The 15,946-nt window shown below is 56.7% G+C and overlaps 5 protein-coding genes across 5 annotated transcripts; 4 read left to right on the top strand and 1 right to left on the bottom strand.

Annotated features, from left to right (window-relative positions):
• Positions 1-3,588: 3,588 nt before the first annotated feature.
• W97_03242 (uncharacterized protein) lies at positions 3,589-5,137 on the top strand (the record flags this gene model as incomplete). Its single annotated transcript, XM_007781139.1, has 3 exons — positions 3,589-3,609; positions 3,656-3,938; positions 3,993-5,137. 3 exons carry the CDS (start codon positions 3,589-3,591, stop codon positions 5,135-5,137), a joined length of 1,449 nt encoding a protein of 482 aa, XP_007779329.1.
• A 1,109-nt stretch (positions 5,138-6,246) lies between these two features.
• On the top strand, positions 6,247-7,681 carry W97_03241 (uncharacterized protein; the record flags this gene model as incomplete). The annotated part of the gene is made up of 3 exons (XM_007781138.1): positions 6,247-6,453; positions 6,839-7,107; positions 7,162-7,681. The coding sequence occupies 3 exons, from the start codon at positions 6,247-6,249 to the stop codon at positions 7,679-7,681; spliced, it is 996 nt and encodes a 331-aa protein (XP_007779328.1).
• Positions 7,682-9,122: 1,441 nt separating this feature from the next.
• W97_03240 (NADH dehydrogenase) lies at positions 9,123-11,103 on the top strand (the record flags this gene model as incomplete). The annotated part of the gene is made up of 5 exons (XM_007781137.1): positions 9,123-9,501; positions 9,555-9,893; positions 9,954-10,231; positions 10,282-10,975; positions 11,030-11,103. The coding sequence occupies 5 exons, from the start codon at positions 9,123-9,125 to the stop codon at positions 11,101-11,103; spliced, it is 1,764 nt and encodes a 587-aa protein (XP_007779327.1).
• A 1,375-nt stretch (positions 11,104-12,478) lies between these two features.
• Positions 12,479-14,571, bottom strand: W97_03239 (uncharacterized protein; the record flags this gene model as incomplete). The annotated part of the gene is made up of 2 exons (XM_007781136.1): positions 12,479-14,361; positions 14,424-14,571. 2 exons carry the CDS (start codon positions 14,569-14,571, stop codon positions 12,479-12,481), a joined length of 2,031 nt encoding a protein of 676 aa, XP_007779326.1.
• Positions 14,572-14,966: 395 nt separating this feature from the next.
• W97_03238 (NADH dehydrogenase (ubiquinone) 1 beta subcomplex 7) lies at positions 14,967-15,411 on the top strand (the record flags this gene model as incomplete). Its single annotated transcript, XM_007781135.1, has 3 exons — positions 14,967-15,033; positions 15,127-15,251; positions 15,307-15,411. 3 exons carry the CDS (start codon positions 14,967-14,969, stop codon positions 15,409-15,411), a joined length of 297 nt encoding a protein of 98 aa, XP_007779325.1.
• Positions 15,412-15,946: the final 535 nt, after the last annotated feature.

Below are 15,946 nucleotides of genomic sequence, written 5' to 3'. Positions count from 1 at the left end.
AATATTCCGTTTGGTCCATAGAAAGGAGAGTTTCCGTATTTCACCCACCTTGCCGTGTCTGGAATACAGCCGTTGCAAGGCCGAACAGATGGACGTCGTGTTTGGATTAGAGGGACGTGACTTGCCCTTGCTTCCTGGTGCAGCCTGTGAGAGCACGCATGGTCGCGGTCATGCATCCTTCGACGTCTCTACTAGTAGCCCGGCTTCACTTGCAACAGGTAGTTGCGCTCCGATGTCATGTGTGCTTCGTGGTTGACGAAGAAAGTTCGCGACAAGGCATCCAGCGCGTTCTCCGAAGCGCCGAGCAGTCGCGAACCAATTAGTATCCCAATATGGCCCTAGTGCATTCATGCTGCGCTATCGAGGAAAGCGCGGAGACGGTTCTTTACACTCGGTAGTCATCATGGCCGTCCTTGTGAGCGCGAACAAAGCGCCCTAGCGCATCATGCTACTCACACTCGAGGATGAGGCCAGAGTCCGTCAACGACAATGCCATGGCCAAACTGACCCCCAGCATTGGTCAGACTGCCGGAGCTCGCAGCGGATTGTGAATCCCTACAAATCGCTCAAGCAGCCGGTGCTGAGTCGATTCTGTGGATCCCGTATCACGAGTTGCGCCTCCTCGCAGCACCTCGTCTTGCCGTAGATGTGAATCCGATGTCAGCCACGAAGCCCCGGCGATGTGTAATCTACTGTGCCTCTCCTCAGCAGGCATAAGATTACGAGAACTGACCGTACAACGCCCTCATGGCTCGTTTGCCATGCTGATCGCTGTCCCACCAAGCCCCTCAATCCGCCCCGCCCGCAAGCAGACGGCGGATCTGCTTCAAATCTCTCTGTCCACCGACATGGATAACCCGTCGATTGCCTAGCGCTAGGAACCATCGGGGTTCTGCACAATGTCGCCTCAAAAGCAAACCCAGGCTAAGGCGCTCCCAGAGAGAAATGATTCGCGAGCTGCGGACACAAAACTTGGCGATTGCATCTGCGCCGCGTCTCGGATAAGTGATAGCCAAGCCGCCGGGTTCAGGATACCAAGCCGTGGGACCCTCAAAACAAGCCGCTTGGATATGGGAGGAAAGGCTCACAGCAAAGATGGTGGCGGTTGGTGCGGATGCGATACCTTGCGTTTGCTAGGGATGAGCAGCGGCGGCCGGACAGGCTCACACAGAGACCCGGCTTTGGCCTCCGGGGCGGCGGGTGTTCGCTTACAGTTGGCGCACTTGTCCTGAAGCGGCCGCTGAATCGCAGTACCTCAGGAGTACATTAAAGTAGGTACATGCTTCGTGCCAGGGCACAACCAAGCGGACGCCGGCCCAGGACGCAAATTTGCCAGCAGAGCGCTGGATCGACACCGCGAGGACGCAGAGACAGGGTTAGCATGGTGCGAGGGTGAGACTGCGAGCAGGCCGGCGAGCCACGGGCGGCAGCTGGATATTGACTCAGGCTGGAGGCAAGCAGGACTGCTGGAACGAAGCACAATATTGTAATGCCGTGAGCTGCTAAGGCAACGGCAGGGTCGAGAATTGTAAAACGGAGCAAATCAGACGGGTACGCGTGACGGGATTTACGGAATGGTGCGCGCTATCAAGTCTCCATTCCTGTACGCCTGCTTCATCGTTCGTGTGTGCACCTCACTTTCGAAACTCGACGGCCATCGGGCTGCTCGTCACGCAGGCATATGTTCGGTTCCGCGCTGTTCCCTGACTGCACCAGTGATCGCTCGATCCGCGCTGGCCGACGAGCGGGCGCTCCTGGCCCAGCAGAAAAGCCAACGATATTTCACAAGTTAGATAGGCTGAACCGGCGCATCTCGTGGCCGTGGTGGTAGTGCTACTCGCCGAGGCCTGGCCTGGCACGCCTGGGTGTGAGCATGCCTCTTTTAGTTTGCCCTCAGCAAGCCGTGCAGGCCGGGCCAAGAGCCACGGTTTGCAGCAGCGAAAATCCCAAGGATCGCGGTGCCGCCGCCATCGTGACCGTCCAACGAGCGGGCGGCAGGAGCTCAGCAGGCCGCTGATTCGTGACTCTTTTGCCGACTGCTGATAGCACCGCCGAGACGCGCACACTCCACCCAGCTCCGTCCGCGTCAGGAGTTGATTGACGGTGAAATTGACTGGCGAAGCTGGAAACGCCGGCTGTGGCTGCGGGCATCACCTCTTAGGTAGCCAGCTGCTTCCGAGCGTCGGCCTCAGCGTCCTGGCGTCCTGGCGTCCAACACCACCACCACCGAAGCAGCCGGCCAACGAGCGGGCATGCCGTTAGCAGATTAGCACTGCGAATCCCGCGGACTGCGGCGTCGCTGCGACGCTTACGCGTAGCTATCCTGGCTGTCCTGGGCTCCGTGGTTGCTAACCCGCGGCTTGGTCGCCAGCCGACACTTGTCCTTTTTGCGGAGCGAGCGTGGAGCTTGCGTCGCTGCATCGCTGCATCGATGCATCCGTGGCGTTGGTCGCTCTGACATCAACCATGCCACGCCTCCAACGCTCTCTCTCAATTTGAGGGATCATCTTCTTTGGGGGCCTGCGCCCCAATGTCTGGAACCTCCCGAGCGCGATGGTTGTCTGACGGGCCACGCTGTGGATGCGTCCAGCAAAGACTCCTTGCCCAGGTGAACGTCTCTCATCGAAAAAGGCTCCGCTTCCGCCATGCACATGCCCATGGAAAGCGCAGCGCCTCTTCACTTCACTTCGTCCACCTGTCGTGATATTCAACACTAAACTCATCACTCCCTTCCTCGCTCACTCCCGCCGGCCGCCTGCCGCCTGATAGCTCCACCGCCGGCCAGTCTAAGCGCAACTGCTGGGTCGTGACTGCTGGATAGGTACATATTTGGGCGGCATACCTTCCATCGTCGACCACCCTCCTTGCTTGACATCACCGAAAGCCTGCAGAGCCATATCCTTAGACCGAAGGGGTTCTGCTTTGCCTCGCACCTGTCCAGGCAATGCCGTGAAGTTTACATAGCTAGATTCCTCATTCTCGACCATCCTCCCTCGATCTTGGCCCGGTAGTCGTGCTCTTCAGCGTCGTCGATTTCCTTCAGGGGATCTCTCACGACCCGACCTCATGATCGAGCTACAACGTCCGCCACCTCACTCAATGCCTCACGCCGTTGCCTCTCGCAGTTCTCTGAACAGCTTTCATCCAGGGTTCTGCAAGTTCGAGCCACTACTACCGCCTCTTTCCTCTCTCAACTCGTCTGCATCGGGCAACCTCTTCGGCACCCAGCAACAGTCTGTCTTCAACTATCCTCGACCTCTAACCCCTCCCGGTGGGATGTCTGCTCCACATGGCGGGCTAGACGTCACGCAGTACAATGGTTATGGTAGCCAAAGAGGAAGGGAGATGCTGTCCGGCCAGCGCAGGCAGGATCATGCGGGGAACAGTTTGGCGTATTCAAACAACAGGACTGGCAGTTACCAAGCAGGTGGCCAATATGGTGGTAAGACATATGGTGCATCGACGAGTCCAAAAACGCAACTTCAGCCAATTCAGTCCGCAGAGCCTGTTTGTCGACGCAAGACGGCCACAGGTGCAGTGGCACCTTCACTCCAAATACCGAGCTCAATTCAAACTCCGCAAGGTAGCATGCCGCAACTCGCCGCTGAGGTATGCACACTCCGTCGTTCCGCGAGAGTGTCGCTGATTGTGCCAGATTACATGTCTCTTCTGGTTCGAAAACTCTTCCACCCTCCAGCAAGCCCTCGGCCACAGATCACCCCACCTACCTGTTACGCCCCTCGCGGCTGACGCAATACCTTCAACGGGCTTCAGGAAATGGGTTACCACGATTCTGGCCACGACCCAAGTAGCGCAGAATGTGATTTTGCTAGCGCTGCTCTTTGTTTATCGGCTCAAGCAGATCAACCCGGCCGTAAAAGGAAAACCTGGCAGCGAGTACCGCTTACTTACAGTAGCGTTGATGCTGGGCAACAAATGTGAGTAATTCATTTGATGACTGCATCTCCTTGCGGTTGACTTATTTTATGCAGTTCTTGATGACAACACGTATACGAATAAGACCTGGGCCGAGGTTTCTGGCATCTCGGTACAGGAAGTCCATGTCATGGAGGTCGAGTTCCTCAGCAACATGAAGTACAACCTTTTCACTTCCGAGGCTGATTGGAAGCAATGGCATATCACCCTTGGCAAATTCGGCACTTTCTTCGAGAAGGCATCACGTGCATCCTTTGAGCTCACGCGAAGGCCGACTGGATTACCACCGCCGACGGCACACATGTCAATGCTTCCCTCCCCGCCGGCATCGAATCACGCATCTCCTCCGTTTTCATCCAATTATTTCCCGCATCATGCCGCTCACTCTCAGCCACCCATCATCTTGCCGCAAGTCACCTCGGCCACAGTATCCCCTCTCGGAGTTGTACCGGAGTTTGAGCCACGCAAAAGCAGGAAACGGAGCCTCGATGAGCAAGCAGCAGAGCATCCACATAAGAGACACGCCTCGGATTACTCCCACCATTATTCTGCCAATAGTAGCGGTGCAATGTCAAACGACTTCCATCGCCGCCCGTCAGGTCTTGAGCCTGCTCACAGGCCAGAAGTACCCGTCACACATGCTTCAAATCTACCTAGACTCGCTCTACCAAATTTGCTCATTCCAACCAATCAGAGCGCTCAGGGTCCGCCAATGCAACTCCCGCCCCAGCTCCCTCCTCCAGGCGGCCGGGCCATGTCCTTGGTTTACCCTCCGTCTCAGCAGTGGTCTCAGGGCCCTTCGATCCCCAGCTCAACAACGCCAACACACCCGATGGGCGAAGTCTCGCGGCAGCTAAGCCCTTACCCCGCCGGCTCAGCCGGATCATCACCCGTCAATAACTCACAGCCTCCGACATCTTCCGGGAATCAGACTCACCTCTCGCCTTCCTACTTCTTGCAGCAGCGGAGTTCACCATACCGGCCTGTTCGTGGAGTTACAACCCTACTGGTTCCTCCGCCTGCGTCCATGCAGGATCCTTTTCGTCACATTGGGTTCGATCAGATGCAGTACCAGCCTCTTGGGAGGCCAAACAATGAGCGCAGAGCTGGACCACTGCCGTACATGAACCATGAGGCTTGGCCACAGACGAACCAGTTCAACCAATGGCCAATTCTTCCGCCACCGAACCCGAGCAGGTGACGAAGTACCCGCGGACAGGACCATATCTTGAAAACGGCCACACGTGCGTGGCTTAAGTGCTGTGACTTGGGAAATAATTTTCTCACCCTTCACAAACTGAAGGTCACTACCTAGCGCCTCTCACACTCTAATATCGGGCTATCATCGAAACAGAATGCCCTTTCAGCATACGTCACCTCCGAAACGTTTCGGCTTCAACTCGGCTGGATTATATTTTGCTTCACTTTTTGTGGACACTCTTCTAACCTTTGCTTTGAGCTAACGCATCATGGCTGTCTTGCTTGCATTTGAGCGTTGCTGCATCATCACGGCGTTAGGATCTTACTCTAGCTCTCCGGGCTCTGAAAGTCTGTGGCTTTCTTCGGTATTTTCAGGCATTTGCATTGGCGCGGCGTTGGGCTCTCTGGCTGAGGATGACACACATCATGCATAGGCCTCACAAAGCCTGCCTTATGGCGTTATCCTATGGCTTAGAGAACATGCTCCAGGATGGGGCTGAGCATAACTTTGTGCATACATTTAGTCGTCCATATATATTGGACGCACTCAAGCTGCTACGGCAGCTGGTGGGGCTTAGCTCGGATAGTCCTCTAGGGACTCGGGATGAGAGCTGGATCAAATAAAACTGTTGATTCGGCGTCTCATTCAAGATGACTTCCGCAATGGCTGCGAGCGTGACCGATACTGATTGGGTCTGCAATTATGTTCAGCACTACACGTCCAACAAAGACAGCAATAGCTGGATCACCCAAGCGGATCCTTCTTCCGCGCTTCGAAGCTTCCTCCAGACGCGCGTATTGAGAAATGGGTCTATCACCAACTCTTGGCATTCGGTGTTTGCCTCGGCTCGCAGCCGAATTCCAGGGGTTGTTCGGCGATTATTTCCAGCTGACTTCCAGTCACGTCCCACTTCCACATTGCTTGGTTTCCTTCACTGTAGTTAATCTCCTGTCTGTTGCTAGTCCGAGTCCTCTTCACGGCTATGTACGAGTGAATGTACGAGTAACTGTAGATAAGAGCTCCGCCGCGCCCACCGTCTCTCTTTCATCCAACCGAGTACGAATTTAGACAACAAACTGCGTCAGCTGTAACAAAGACAAAGCGCAACCATGACAGTGGACGACGAGGCGGAGAACGGCAACGTCTACGCTACCTTCGCCGATCTCATGAAACTCCAACGCTTTGACGACAACACCTTTCAATCCCTTACCAAAGCCTTTTCTCCTGGAAATGAAACCACGGCTTATGGAGGCCATGTCTTTGCTCAGGCGGTTTGGGCTGCTGCTCAGACAGTCAGGGAGGGATTTGTGGTTCATGTAGGTTTTTGTAGGGTGCCTTTTTCGTGTATATATATATCTATCGCGCCCATACTATGCGCTCCATATCTCCGCCAGGGTGACGAAGAACACCAGACTCCAAATCACCAAATTTCGGATCCATCATCAAGTTTAGCACGCCCGTTGCAACACGCTCAATAAGCTCCTCTCGTCTCAAGGTGTCTATGTTTTACAGTCGACTGCTTCTCTGAGTTTATGAGAGCCTTAGCCCGATGGCGAATACGATGTCGTGATTTTGCAGTCTGGCGATCTTTGTCACCCTGGCGATATACCTTGTTCATCCTGCCGAACGTTTATATACTAGTCCATATCACTTTCTGTGTTCTCGTTTGACTTTCGTGTAGTCGGCTAACGCTGTTCTCAGAACGTCACTGGCTGGTTTACAATAGCCGGCAACACCGCGCAACCGTTCGTGTATACCGTCCGCAACATTAGAGATGGCAAGCTGTTCTGCACTCGCGCCGTCGATGCATCCCAAGCACGGGGAGTCTGCTTCACATGCACCTGTTCCTTCAAACGCAGCGAGTCCAGTCCAATCTTTCACCAGGAGCCCATCGACCTGTCGAAGCAATACGCACTAGGCCAGAAGAAGCCCGAGGACTGGCCAGAGGCGCCTGGTGTCGACTCTCCCTGGTAAGGCAACTCCTCCGCCATCAGCGATCCATCCGGGCTAACCTTGGATACCAGGTTCTGGGAAGCCGTCGTAGCCAACGGCGACAACTACCCCTTCCCCGGCCTCTCAATCCGCAAGGTCGACATGACTTCCTACAATCAAGACCGTCCACCTACTGCGCGCCGTCAACTCCAGTATTACTCCGCCATCGGCCCGCTCCCACCGCTCGGCTCAGCACCAAACCTCCACGCCTGCGCTCACCTCTACGCCTCCGACCGCAACTCCGACTTCGTCATCACGAACCACCTCGACGTCGGCAACGACTTCACGCACATGGCGAGTCTGAGCCACTCCGTTGTTTTCCACTCAGAACCCGAGGCGCTGGGCATGGTGGATGCGCACGGGAAGCCGCGGTGGTTCTGCCAGGAGGCGAGGATGACGAGGGCGGGGGGGAATAGGGGTATGCATGAGAGCAGGCTGGTTGATGAGGGGGGAGTGCATGTGGCGACGACGTGGCAGGATGCGTTGGTTAGGTTTGGGGGCAGGATGGGTACGGTGGAGGAGTTGGCGGAGAGGCTGAGGGCGAAGTTGTGAGGGATGGGGGCTGAGGGCGGCGCGGTCTGGCGTGGCCTGCGACACGATGCTGGGGGGTTTACTTGAGTTTGCCGGGGTTTGCTGGGAATGGCTCGTGTTGCTCTCGTGGCAGGTTAGAAGCATAGAGTGTTCACACAGGCTGTATCATTATCCCCACGAACCGCAAGATGATACCGAGGCCTAGGCTCGGAAGTCTAGTTCCGTAACAATTCGTGCTATACTAATAAATTTAGGTGAGGCGGCGGAACTCCGGGCGTAGCACCAGAGTTTTGAGCCCAGGCCTTATATCATTATACACTCGTAACCATCATGGGCTTTTTAGTCAAGAACTGAATACACAGCCATCTCTGGTCGGCGTTATACTCAGCCTACAGGTGACAAGATATTCAGCTTCTCTGCTAAGGAGACATCGACCGCCAGCGAATCAAAGCCGTGAAGCCGCGCCTCCCGGAGCAAGCATTGCCTCGTATCGAGCAGACGAGCACAGAGCCGCAATCTACCACCATGCCTGCTCCGTGCGCAAGATACAATCGCCTTTGCAAAGTCTTCTCCTGACTCGTGAACCCGAGCCTGTGTCTTCTGCAGTCCCTTCGACCGGGCCGTCGACAATCAAAAGCTGAAAGGGTTGCGAGCACTCCATCTACCCGCTTGACCGGCCTGCCCACATGCGACACGACGGATGCTGCTACGTGACGGAAGATTTCGGATCCAGCGTCTCAGGGATTGAAGGACAGACAGTGGATTGAAGGGACGACAGGCCTACGGTCCCTTAGATTAAGCTGGCTATTCCCCTAAGGTTGTCCCTGAATCTGTTTCTTTATCCTCCTCAGCAGCAGAGCAACGCAACACCGAGAAGTTATTTTTGATCCCCGGCCCAAGCTTCTTGCTAGTGAGATCATCGTCAGCGAAACGGCAGTCGATTGGAGCGAAGCCGGCAGACTAGAAGCTTATCTCGAGCTTCTCGAGCTTCCGGCACGCCAAAGAAGCAAAGACCCACCCAGACAAGGGGACGCTCTCGCCGGCGGAACCGTTCAGGAGCGTCATCCAAAGGCTGGTCAAAAAGGCCGTTGCCGCACTGTACATAGCCGCTCCCCTTCACAAGGCCAAGTCACGGTTGAGCTGGACTTGGAATCCCATCGAGGGTGGAAGAACCAGCTCGGTCTCACGCGATAGAGACTGTACGTTCTTCGACAGTGCAATACTCTGGTGCATCGATCGCACGAGACGTCCTCGAGCTAGGAACTGGCGTTCGAATCACCCACCGTAAGGTAATAATTGATGCTCGCGACTGGCTATCTGTGCGGCAACGCCTTTTTTGACTGACCCTTGATCCGTGCCAGAGCCCTTTTCAAGCTTCGAAAATTCCAATCCCCCGCGACCAGCTTCATCACCACCCGTCACCACCACGGCGGCTGCCATTCTCAATTCCTGTCCAGCATCAATGGCGGGAGCTGCTGCCATGAGGCCCTTCGCCTCGGCCAGCCTGCTTGCCCACCTTCGCCAAACCGGCGGTCGCGCATTCTCCACAGCTTCATCCCGCTCGTCACTGCTCGCCCCTCGAGCTCGAGTAGCTTCGAGGGCGCCATTGAGGCAGCCTACGCTTCGCCTCGCCTTTCGACGCAACTACAATGACAACATCAACCCCGAGACAAAGGCCACGGTCAAGAGGAGGGGCTTCAAGTTCTTCAAGTGGCTGTGGCGGGCGACATATCTCTCGGCCATCGGCGGATTGATCTATGTGGGATACGGCATCTTCGAGATGCGGCATCCGCCCGACCAGGTTGATCCGGATCCGAGCAAGAAGACGCTGGTGATCCTCGGTGAGTCTGCCAAGTGGACGGCGTTCAATTGAGTCACAATTGACACCTCACAGGTACCGGCTGGGGCTCCGTCTCCTTGCTGAAGAAGCTCGATACCGAAAACTACAACGTCGTTGTCATCTCGCCGCGCAACTACTTCCTGTTCACGCCCCTCCTCCCGTCATGCACTACCGGTACTATCGAACATCGCTCCATCATGGAGCCTGTTCGCAACTTCCTGCGGCACAAAAAGGCCGCCGTGAAGTTCTACGAAGCCGAAGCCACCAAGATTGACTACGAGAAGAAGGTCGTGTACATCAACGACGAGTCGGAGATCAAGGGTGACGTCACGTCTACTGAGGTTCCTTTCGACATGCTCGTAGTGGGCGTTGGCGCCGAAAACGCGACGTTTGGTAAGTCTTGGGTGGTTCGATGTTAGGCACCAAGAACAGCCGCTCATCCTAGCATTACAGGTATTCCCGGTGTCCGCGAACATGCCCTATTCCTCAAGGAAGTCAACGACGCCCAAGCGATCCGGAAGCGTATCATGGACTGCTGCGAGACTGCAACTTTCAAGAACCAAGATCCCGAAGAGATCAAGCGCCTCCTACACATGGTTGTCGTTGGTGGCGGACCCACTGGCGTCGAGTTTGCCGGCGAACTGCAAGACTTTTTTAACAACGACCTGAAGAAATGGATTCCCGATATCACAGACAACTTCCACGTCACGCTCGTTGAGGCTCTACCCAACGTACGTGATCAAGCTTCAAGCCTGCCTGCAACCTCGCTAACTAGTCCTAGGTCCTGCCCATGTTCTCGAAGCAACTGATCGACTACACCGAGAAGACCTTCAAGGAAGAAACCATCACCATCCGCACCAAAACCATGGTCAAGAACGTCACAGACAAGTACATCGAAGCCGAGTCCGCGGGGCCAGACGGCAAGAAGCAGCTCGAGAAGATCCCGTACGGTCTCCTTGTCTGGGCTACCGGCAACGCCGTCCGCCCCGTCGTCAAGGACCTGATGAGCCAGATCCCCGCGCAGAAGGACTCCCGCCGCGGCCTCGCCGTAAACGAATACCTTGTCGTCAAGGGCACCGAGAACATCTGGGCGGTGGGCGACTGCGCCGTCGCGAACTACGCGCCCACGGCGCAGGTGGCCTCTCAGGAAGGCGCCTTCCTCGCGCGCCTGTTCAACCAGATGGCCAAGACCGAGGCGCTCGAGTCGAGACTCAAGGAGCTCTCCGAGGCGCAGGAGACGGCGCCGAACAAGCAGGCGCGCGACGAGGTGTTTACGAATATCAAGGAGCTGCAGAGGCAGCTAAGACGCGTCAAGCAGATTGGCCCGTTCGAGTACTCGCATCAGGGCAGTCTGGCATATATCGGCAGCGAGAAGGCTGTTGCGGATATCAGCTGGTTGACGGGGAACTTCGCCACTGGTGGTACCCTGACCTACTTCTTCTGGAGGAGCGCGTACCTGAGCATGTGCTTCAGCAGTAAGTTGCTACCTAGTATCCCGGCATGCTGTGCTGAGTGCTAACGACTCCCAGCGCGCAACCGAATCCTGGTGATCATGGACTGGGTGAAGGCGAAGCTTTTCGGCCGCGACGTCTCGCGCGAGTAGAGCGGCTCTCCCTCCTCGTCTTTCTCCGTCCATTGCTTCTCCGAGGCTTGTCTCACCCGCTACCTACTTCACCTGCACCTATATCTCATACCACCTTTCCATCTGTCCCCGACACTGTACAGATACTCTACGGTCGAGCGAGCATTGCGGTCTTCTGATCTGTTGTTGATCGATCTCTTTAATTTCTTCCTCGGGGCTCATTGGCTCTGTGTTCTTTGGCTTAGGCGACTCTGGTAGGGGGGCTTCTTCGATAGACATGTCAGCGCTGTATAATCAACTATTCCGAGAGACTCTTATGGCTATGGATATCAGTTCAATGCCATGGGTATGGCCGATCTTGCTTATTCCCCAAAGACCGTAACCCGGTAGTAGCAATTTGAGCCCAACTCAGGTGAGCGCCCTCCGCCCTGTCTGAAATCAGATGGTGTGTCCGTAAGCTGAAAGGAGATGCGAGGGATACTTCCCCCCTTTTCTCTTACGAGCCGCTTTCTCTCCATCCATCTCCGATCTTCGTCATGAGCAGCCGCCCCGCATGGCTATGAATATGGAGATTCAACCATAACCACCCAGACTCATAGCACACACCGCATCTAGTGTCTTTTCCATCAACAGGAAAGCAGTATTCTTAGCCCAAAACATCCACCCCTTCTATATGGGCCCAAGGACGATCCGAGATGTTCGTTGCCGCATCTCTGCGTCGGCTTTTTCAATACGATATTCAAGCTTAAACTGGACTCATGCTCTTCTTGATAGTAGAGCGGCTAGACCAATCTCAGGCGATAGAAAAAGACGTCCATTATTTCACGTCTTTGATGCATCGATCACGTAAGGTGTTTTTGATCTGTTGGCTGTCCTTCTGGCTGTTCATCTCTAGGGCTTATGGGTAGCTTTCCAGGCGGCAACCTTCATTTCGGGCGGCCCTTGACCGTTGCCTTCACAAGAAGTCCAACACGAAGACACGCCTATAGAGCGCCCAGCATTGCTATCTTCGCCTCCTGTGTTGTGTCCGGTCTCACGAGCTGGTCTTGTCTTTCCGGCGATTAACGCTCTGCTCGAATGTATTCAAATCGTGGCTATGGGAAACTCGATGGCTCTGAGGAAGCGTAGTCGTTGGTAGCGCAGCAACCCATCGTCAGCCGACGGGGGTATGCTACAGCTATCGCTACAGCAAACGCTTCCGACCAGCTCGGTCGGACATGTAGAGGAGAGAAAAAGAGAGCGTATGAGAAGCAAGCGAGCGCGCGGTATTCGAAAGCCATCGCTGCCCTTCGCAGTCCGCGAAGTGCTGGAATCCCCCTCGTCACCCGAGCGCCCTGATGGAGTCTTCATCCAGATCTCCTATCAGCCTCCCCTCCTCTCATATCCCTCGGAGACTCTACGCCTCAACCCCTTCCCCCTCCCCTACAATGCTCTCCTCCAACTCCGCCAGGATCTCCGGCAACATGCTCTCAACGTCCTCGTCCCTGACCCCCAGCGCCCCCGTAATGAGCCGTCGATACTCAGCCTGCCTCTCGCCCATGCCCGCAACGGCCAGGTCCTGCACGATCCCCTTGACCAGCGCCTGACGCTCATGTTGAGCCGTAAGCAGCGCCTGCGCCAGCTGCAGCTTCTCCGTCTCCTCGGTCCTCGCGCCATCGGCTCCGCCTCCACCATCGCCATCCATGTGCTGGTCCGTTGAAGAAGCGGGAGGCACCATAGCCGCGCCGTTCGCCCCCGCCATCGCCTCCGCCCTCGCAACCAGATTCCTAAGCTCGACCCTCTGCTCCAGCTCAAGCAGCGCCTCGCTCTCCCTCTCCAGCTGCTCCAGCTGCGCCTCCAGCTGTGCATCCACATCCCCCTCTCCACCGCCACCGCCGCCATCGTCCTCGTCACCCGCGCCTCCCTCCAGCGAAACGCCCAGCAGACTCAACTCCGCGCACTGCGCCCTAATCGCATCGAGCTCGACCTGTCGCTTCCGCGCCACCCGTTCCGCGTCCAGGGCCTCTGCGTCCTTTTCCTCGAGCTCGGCCTCGTACGCTGCAGCCAGCCTTGAGCATTTCTCCAGCAAGCTGGGGGCCAGTGTCGTCACGAGCGTCTGTGCGGTTTGGGAGCGGTAGCGTTGCTGTTGTAGCTGGCCCGAGCCCGTCCTGCTCAGGGCGCCGCTGATGCCCAGCCCATCGCCGACTACGACGTCGCCGTTCGCGCGGTCAGGCGCGAAGGGGCTCGACGAGGGCACGCGGTGCCGGCCGTCCCTGCGGCGGAGGTTGAGGTCGCGGATCAGGTCGTCCGCCGTCACGCCGTCCTTGTTCACAATGTCCGTTCTTACGTCGCGGCCCAGCAGCGCGCGGACGCATTTTCGAGCCCCGTTGCGCGCGGCGATCATGATAGCCGTATCCCCGTTGTGGTCCTGGGCGTTCAGGAGAGTGGCTATGGCATCCGCGCGCCACGTCTCGGAGAGCTTCGCGATGAGAGTATCGAGGTAGTAGCGTGCGCATGCGTATTTGTTCTTGGAGGAGGTCGTGCCGGCGATATGGTGGAAGACCGTGCGGCCGTACCAGTCGGTGCGCACGACGGTCGGGTGCAGGATTCGGACCAGTGATGGCATGGTGTCCTTGTCGAAATTGTTGGTGAACATTACTGCGCGCATCAGCGGCGTTTCGAGGTTGTTGGATACCGTGTCGATGCGTGCGCCGCGCGCGATTAGGTCTTTGACGACGGAGACGTCGCCCATGGCTGCGGCCCAGTGCATGGCGCTGTGGCCTTTCTCGTCGATGGCGCGGTCGAGGTTCAGGTGGGCGGGAGGGATCGGGGGGGACTGGAGCCGGTCGTCTGAGTCCATCAGCATGAAGTAATCGAGGAGGTGGTCTGCCCAGAGCTGGTGCTCTTGGTCTTCGAGTGACATTTGGTCGCCGGGCCCTGGTCCCCGTTTGCGCTTGCGATTGCCCGTGGAGTATTGTGAGGGGTGCGCATAGTCTACGTCATCCATCATCGATTCAGACACGATGGTCACATTGTCGGGCGTCTCATCGTCGTGAAGTTGGAGACTCATTCGATCGTAGTGATCTTCGCTTATTTGGCTTGCATTTTGGGGCACGGCGATGCGACGCGCGGCGGCAGGCTGACGAGGCACCTTGGGGCGGTTTGACGCTGCAGTCGCGTGTTTGGGAGCTGGCGGAGGGCTTCGGTCTCCGGGGACGAAGTCGAAGATGGGTAGTAGTTTGCTGAGCACGTTGTTGCGCTCGGCCAGCGCGCGGCCGTCGTGTAGCGGGACCCATGTTCCTAGACGGCGTCGTCTTCAGCGACAAGGACGCTTGAGTGTGCCTTTCAGTTTGGCGACTCACCCTGATATTTCCCGTATCCGCCTTGGACCTTCTCATGCACGCCCTTCTGGACCTCTCGTTCTAATATCCTCGTTCTGGCAGGCTTGTCAAAGTCGGCCACTTTTAGTATGTGTGTCGCGTTGATCCAGTCGTCAGCTCGCCGGCGCATAACATGGTTTCCTTCGACGTTGTATTCGTAGACGGGGACCTGGCAGCGGTGGGGTTAGAGATGCGCCTGACTGCAGGAGCGGGGGAGGAGCGATCGAGAAGGGACAAACGGTGCAAGGGCGAGGTAGGACGTACATTGCTGTAGGTAGCAGAGTATATTCTCTGGCTGGTGTCTTGAGGCATGTTAGAGAGCGTCGGCCGGCAGTGGGTCTAAGTGGGTGCATGCGGACGGGACGTGGAATTGGAGGACGCGTACTGTACGTGGAGCAGAGAGCGCGTCGCCAGGCGGGAGGTTTGGAAAGTTAAAGCGGCCTCAGGCGCCGAGTTTAAGCCGAGAGCCCGCCAGCACCAGCACCACCATCATCGGAGAGCATCACCACGACTGCATTCACCACCATGGCCGTCACAGACTCGATCAAGGACGCTGTAGGCCTTGGCCATGGCCACCCCGATCCGTCAGGCCGTGAGTAGCCCTCTGCCGCACGTCAATGGCGCCCAATGCGCCTGAACCGTACATGCCATGAAGCTCTTACCGAATGCTCACGTCTCTGCACAGCTGCCACAAGGGAAGAGATGTCAGCCGCCCGACTCCCCCTGGCATACCGCGACAGCTGCGCCCACCTCCTCATACCCCTGAACCAATGCCGATACCGCGAGATGTACCTGCCCTGGAAATGCGAGGTGCGCCGGTGGAGCTGCCTTCTCTCACGGACAAGTAGCTGACGCTTGCTCGCAGAACGAGAGACACTCGTACGAGAAGTGCCAGTACGAGGAGTTCAAGAAGCGGGTAGCGAAGATGGACGAGATCAGGGCGGCAAAGGGCGGTGCGAGGAGTAATTGAGCGGGGAGAAGGGACTCAGCGAGCTTGACACTACTTTCGTGAAGTCGGGCCAGGCCAGCTGTATATATCGGCATCTCAACACGGCCAAAAGAGAAAGAACTACGCGAATCACTTGACTCTTATGTGCCTGCAGTGGTAGCCTTCCAAGAGGAATGCACCAAGCCACCGCTGCCACGACCCTCTCAGTCGCTGGCCCACTCTACCTCAAGGCTGCATGTTCAGGGCTATCTTGAAATTCCGCTGGGCGTATTGTGCCTCTGCGAACCGTACGATCAGCGTCACTGGAACACGGCTTCCAAGGGGCGTGATCTAATGTGTATCCGCAGCTGATTTTGGCTTCACCAAAACTCGTAGCCATGTGCTATAGTTGGCCGCTCAGCTACTATGGGAAACGTAACAGCTACAGCATTTGGAGCGTCCTATCTGTACACGATTCTGCTTTGAACTGCTCTTTAAGACATCCGAGCCGAGCGCTCAACTTTGGTAAGACACGCTCGACGACCTTCGGTTGGACTGGATTACTACGAATATCGTC

The sequence above is a fragment of the Coniosporium apollinis genome (genome assembly GCF_000281105.1).
Source record: "Coniosporium apollinis CBS 100218 chromosome Unknown supercont1.13, whole genome shotgun sequence".
Lineage (NCBI taxonomy): Eukaryota > Fungi > Ascomycota > Dothideomycetes > Coniosporium > Coniosporium apollinis.
This window is presented reverse-complemented; position numbering and strand designations above follow the sequence as displayed.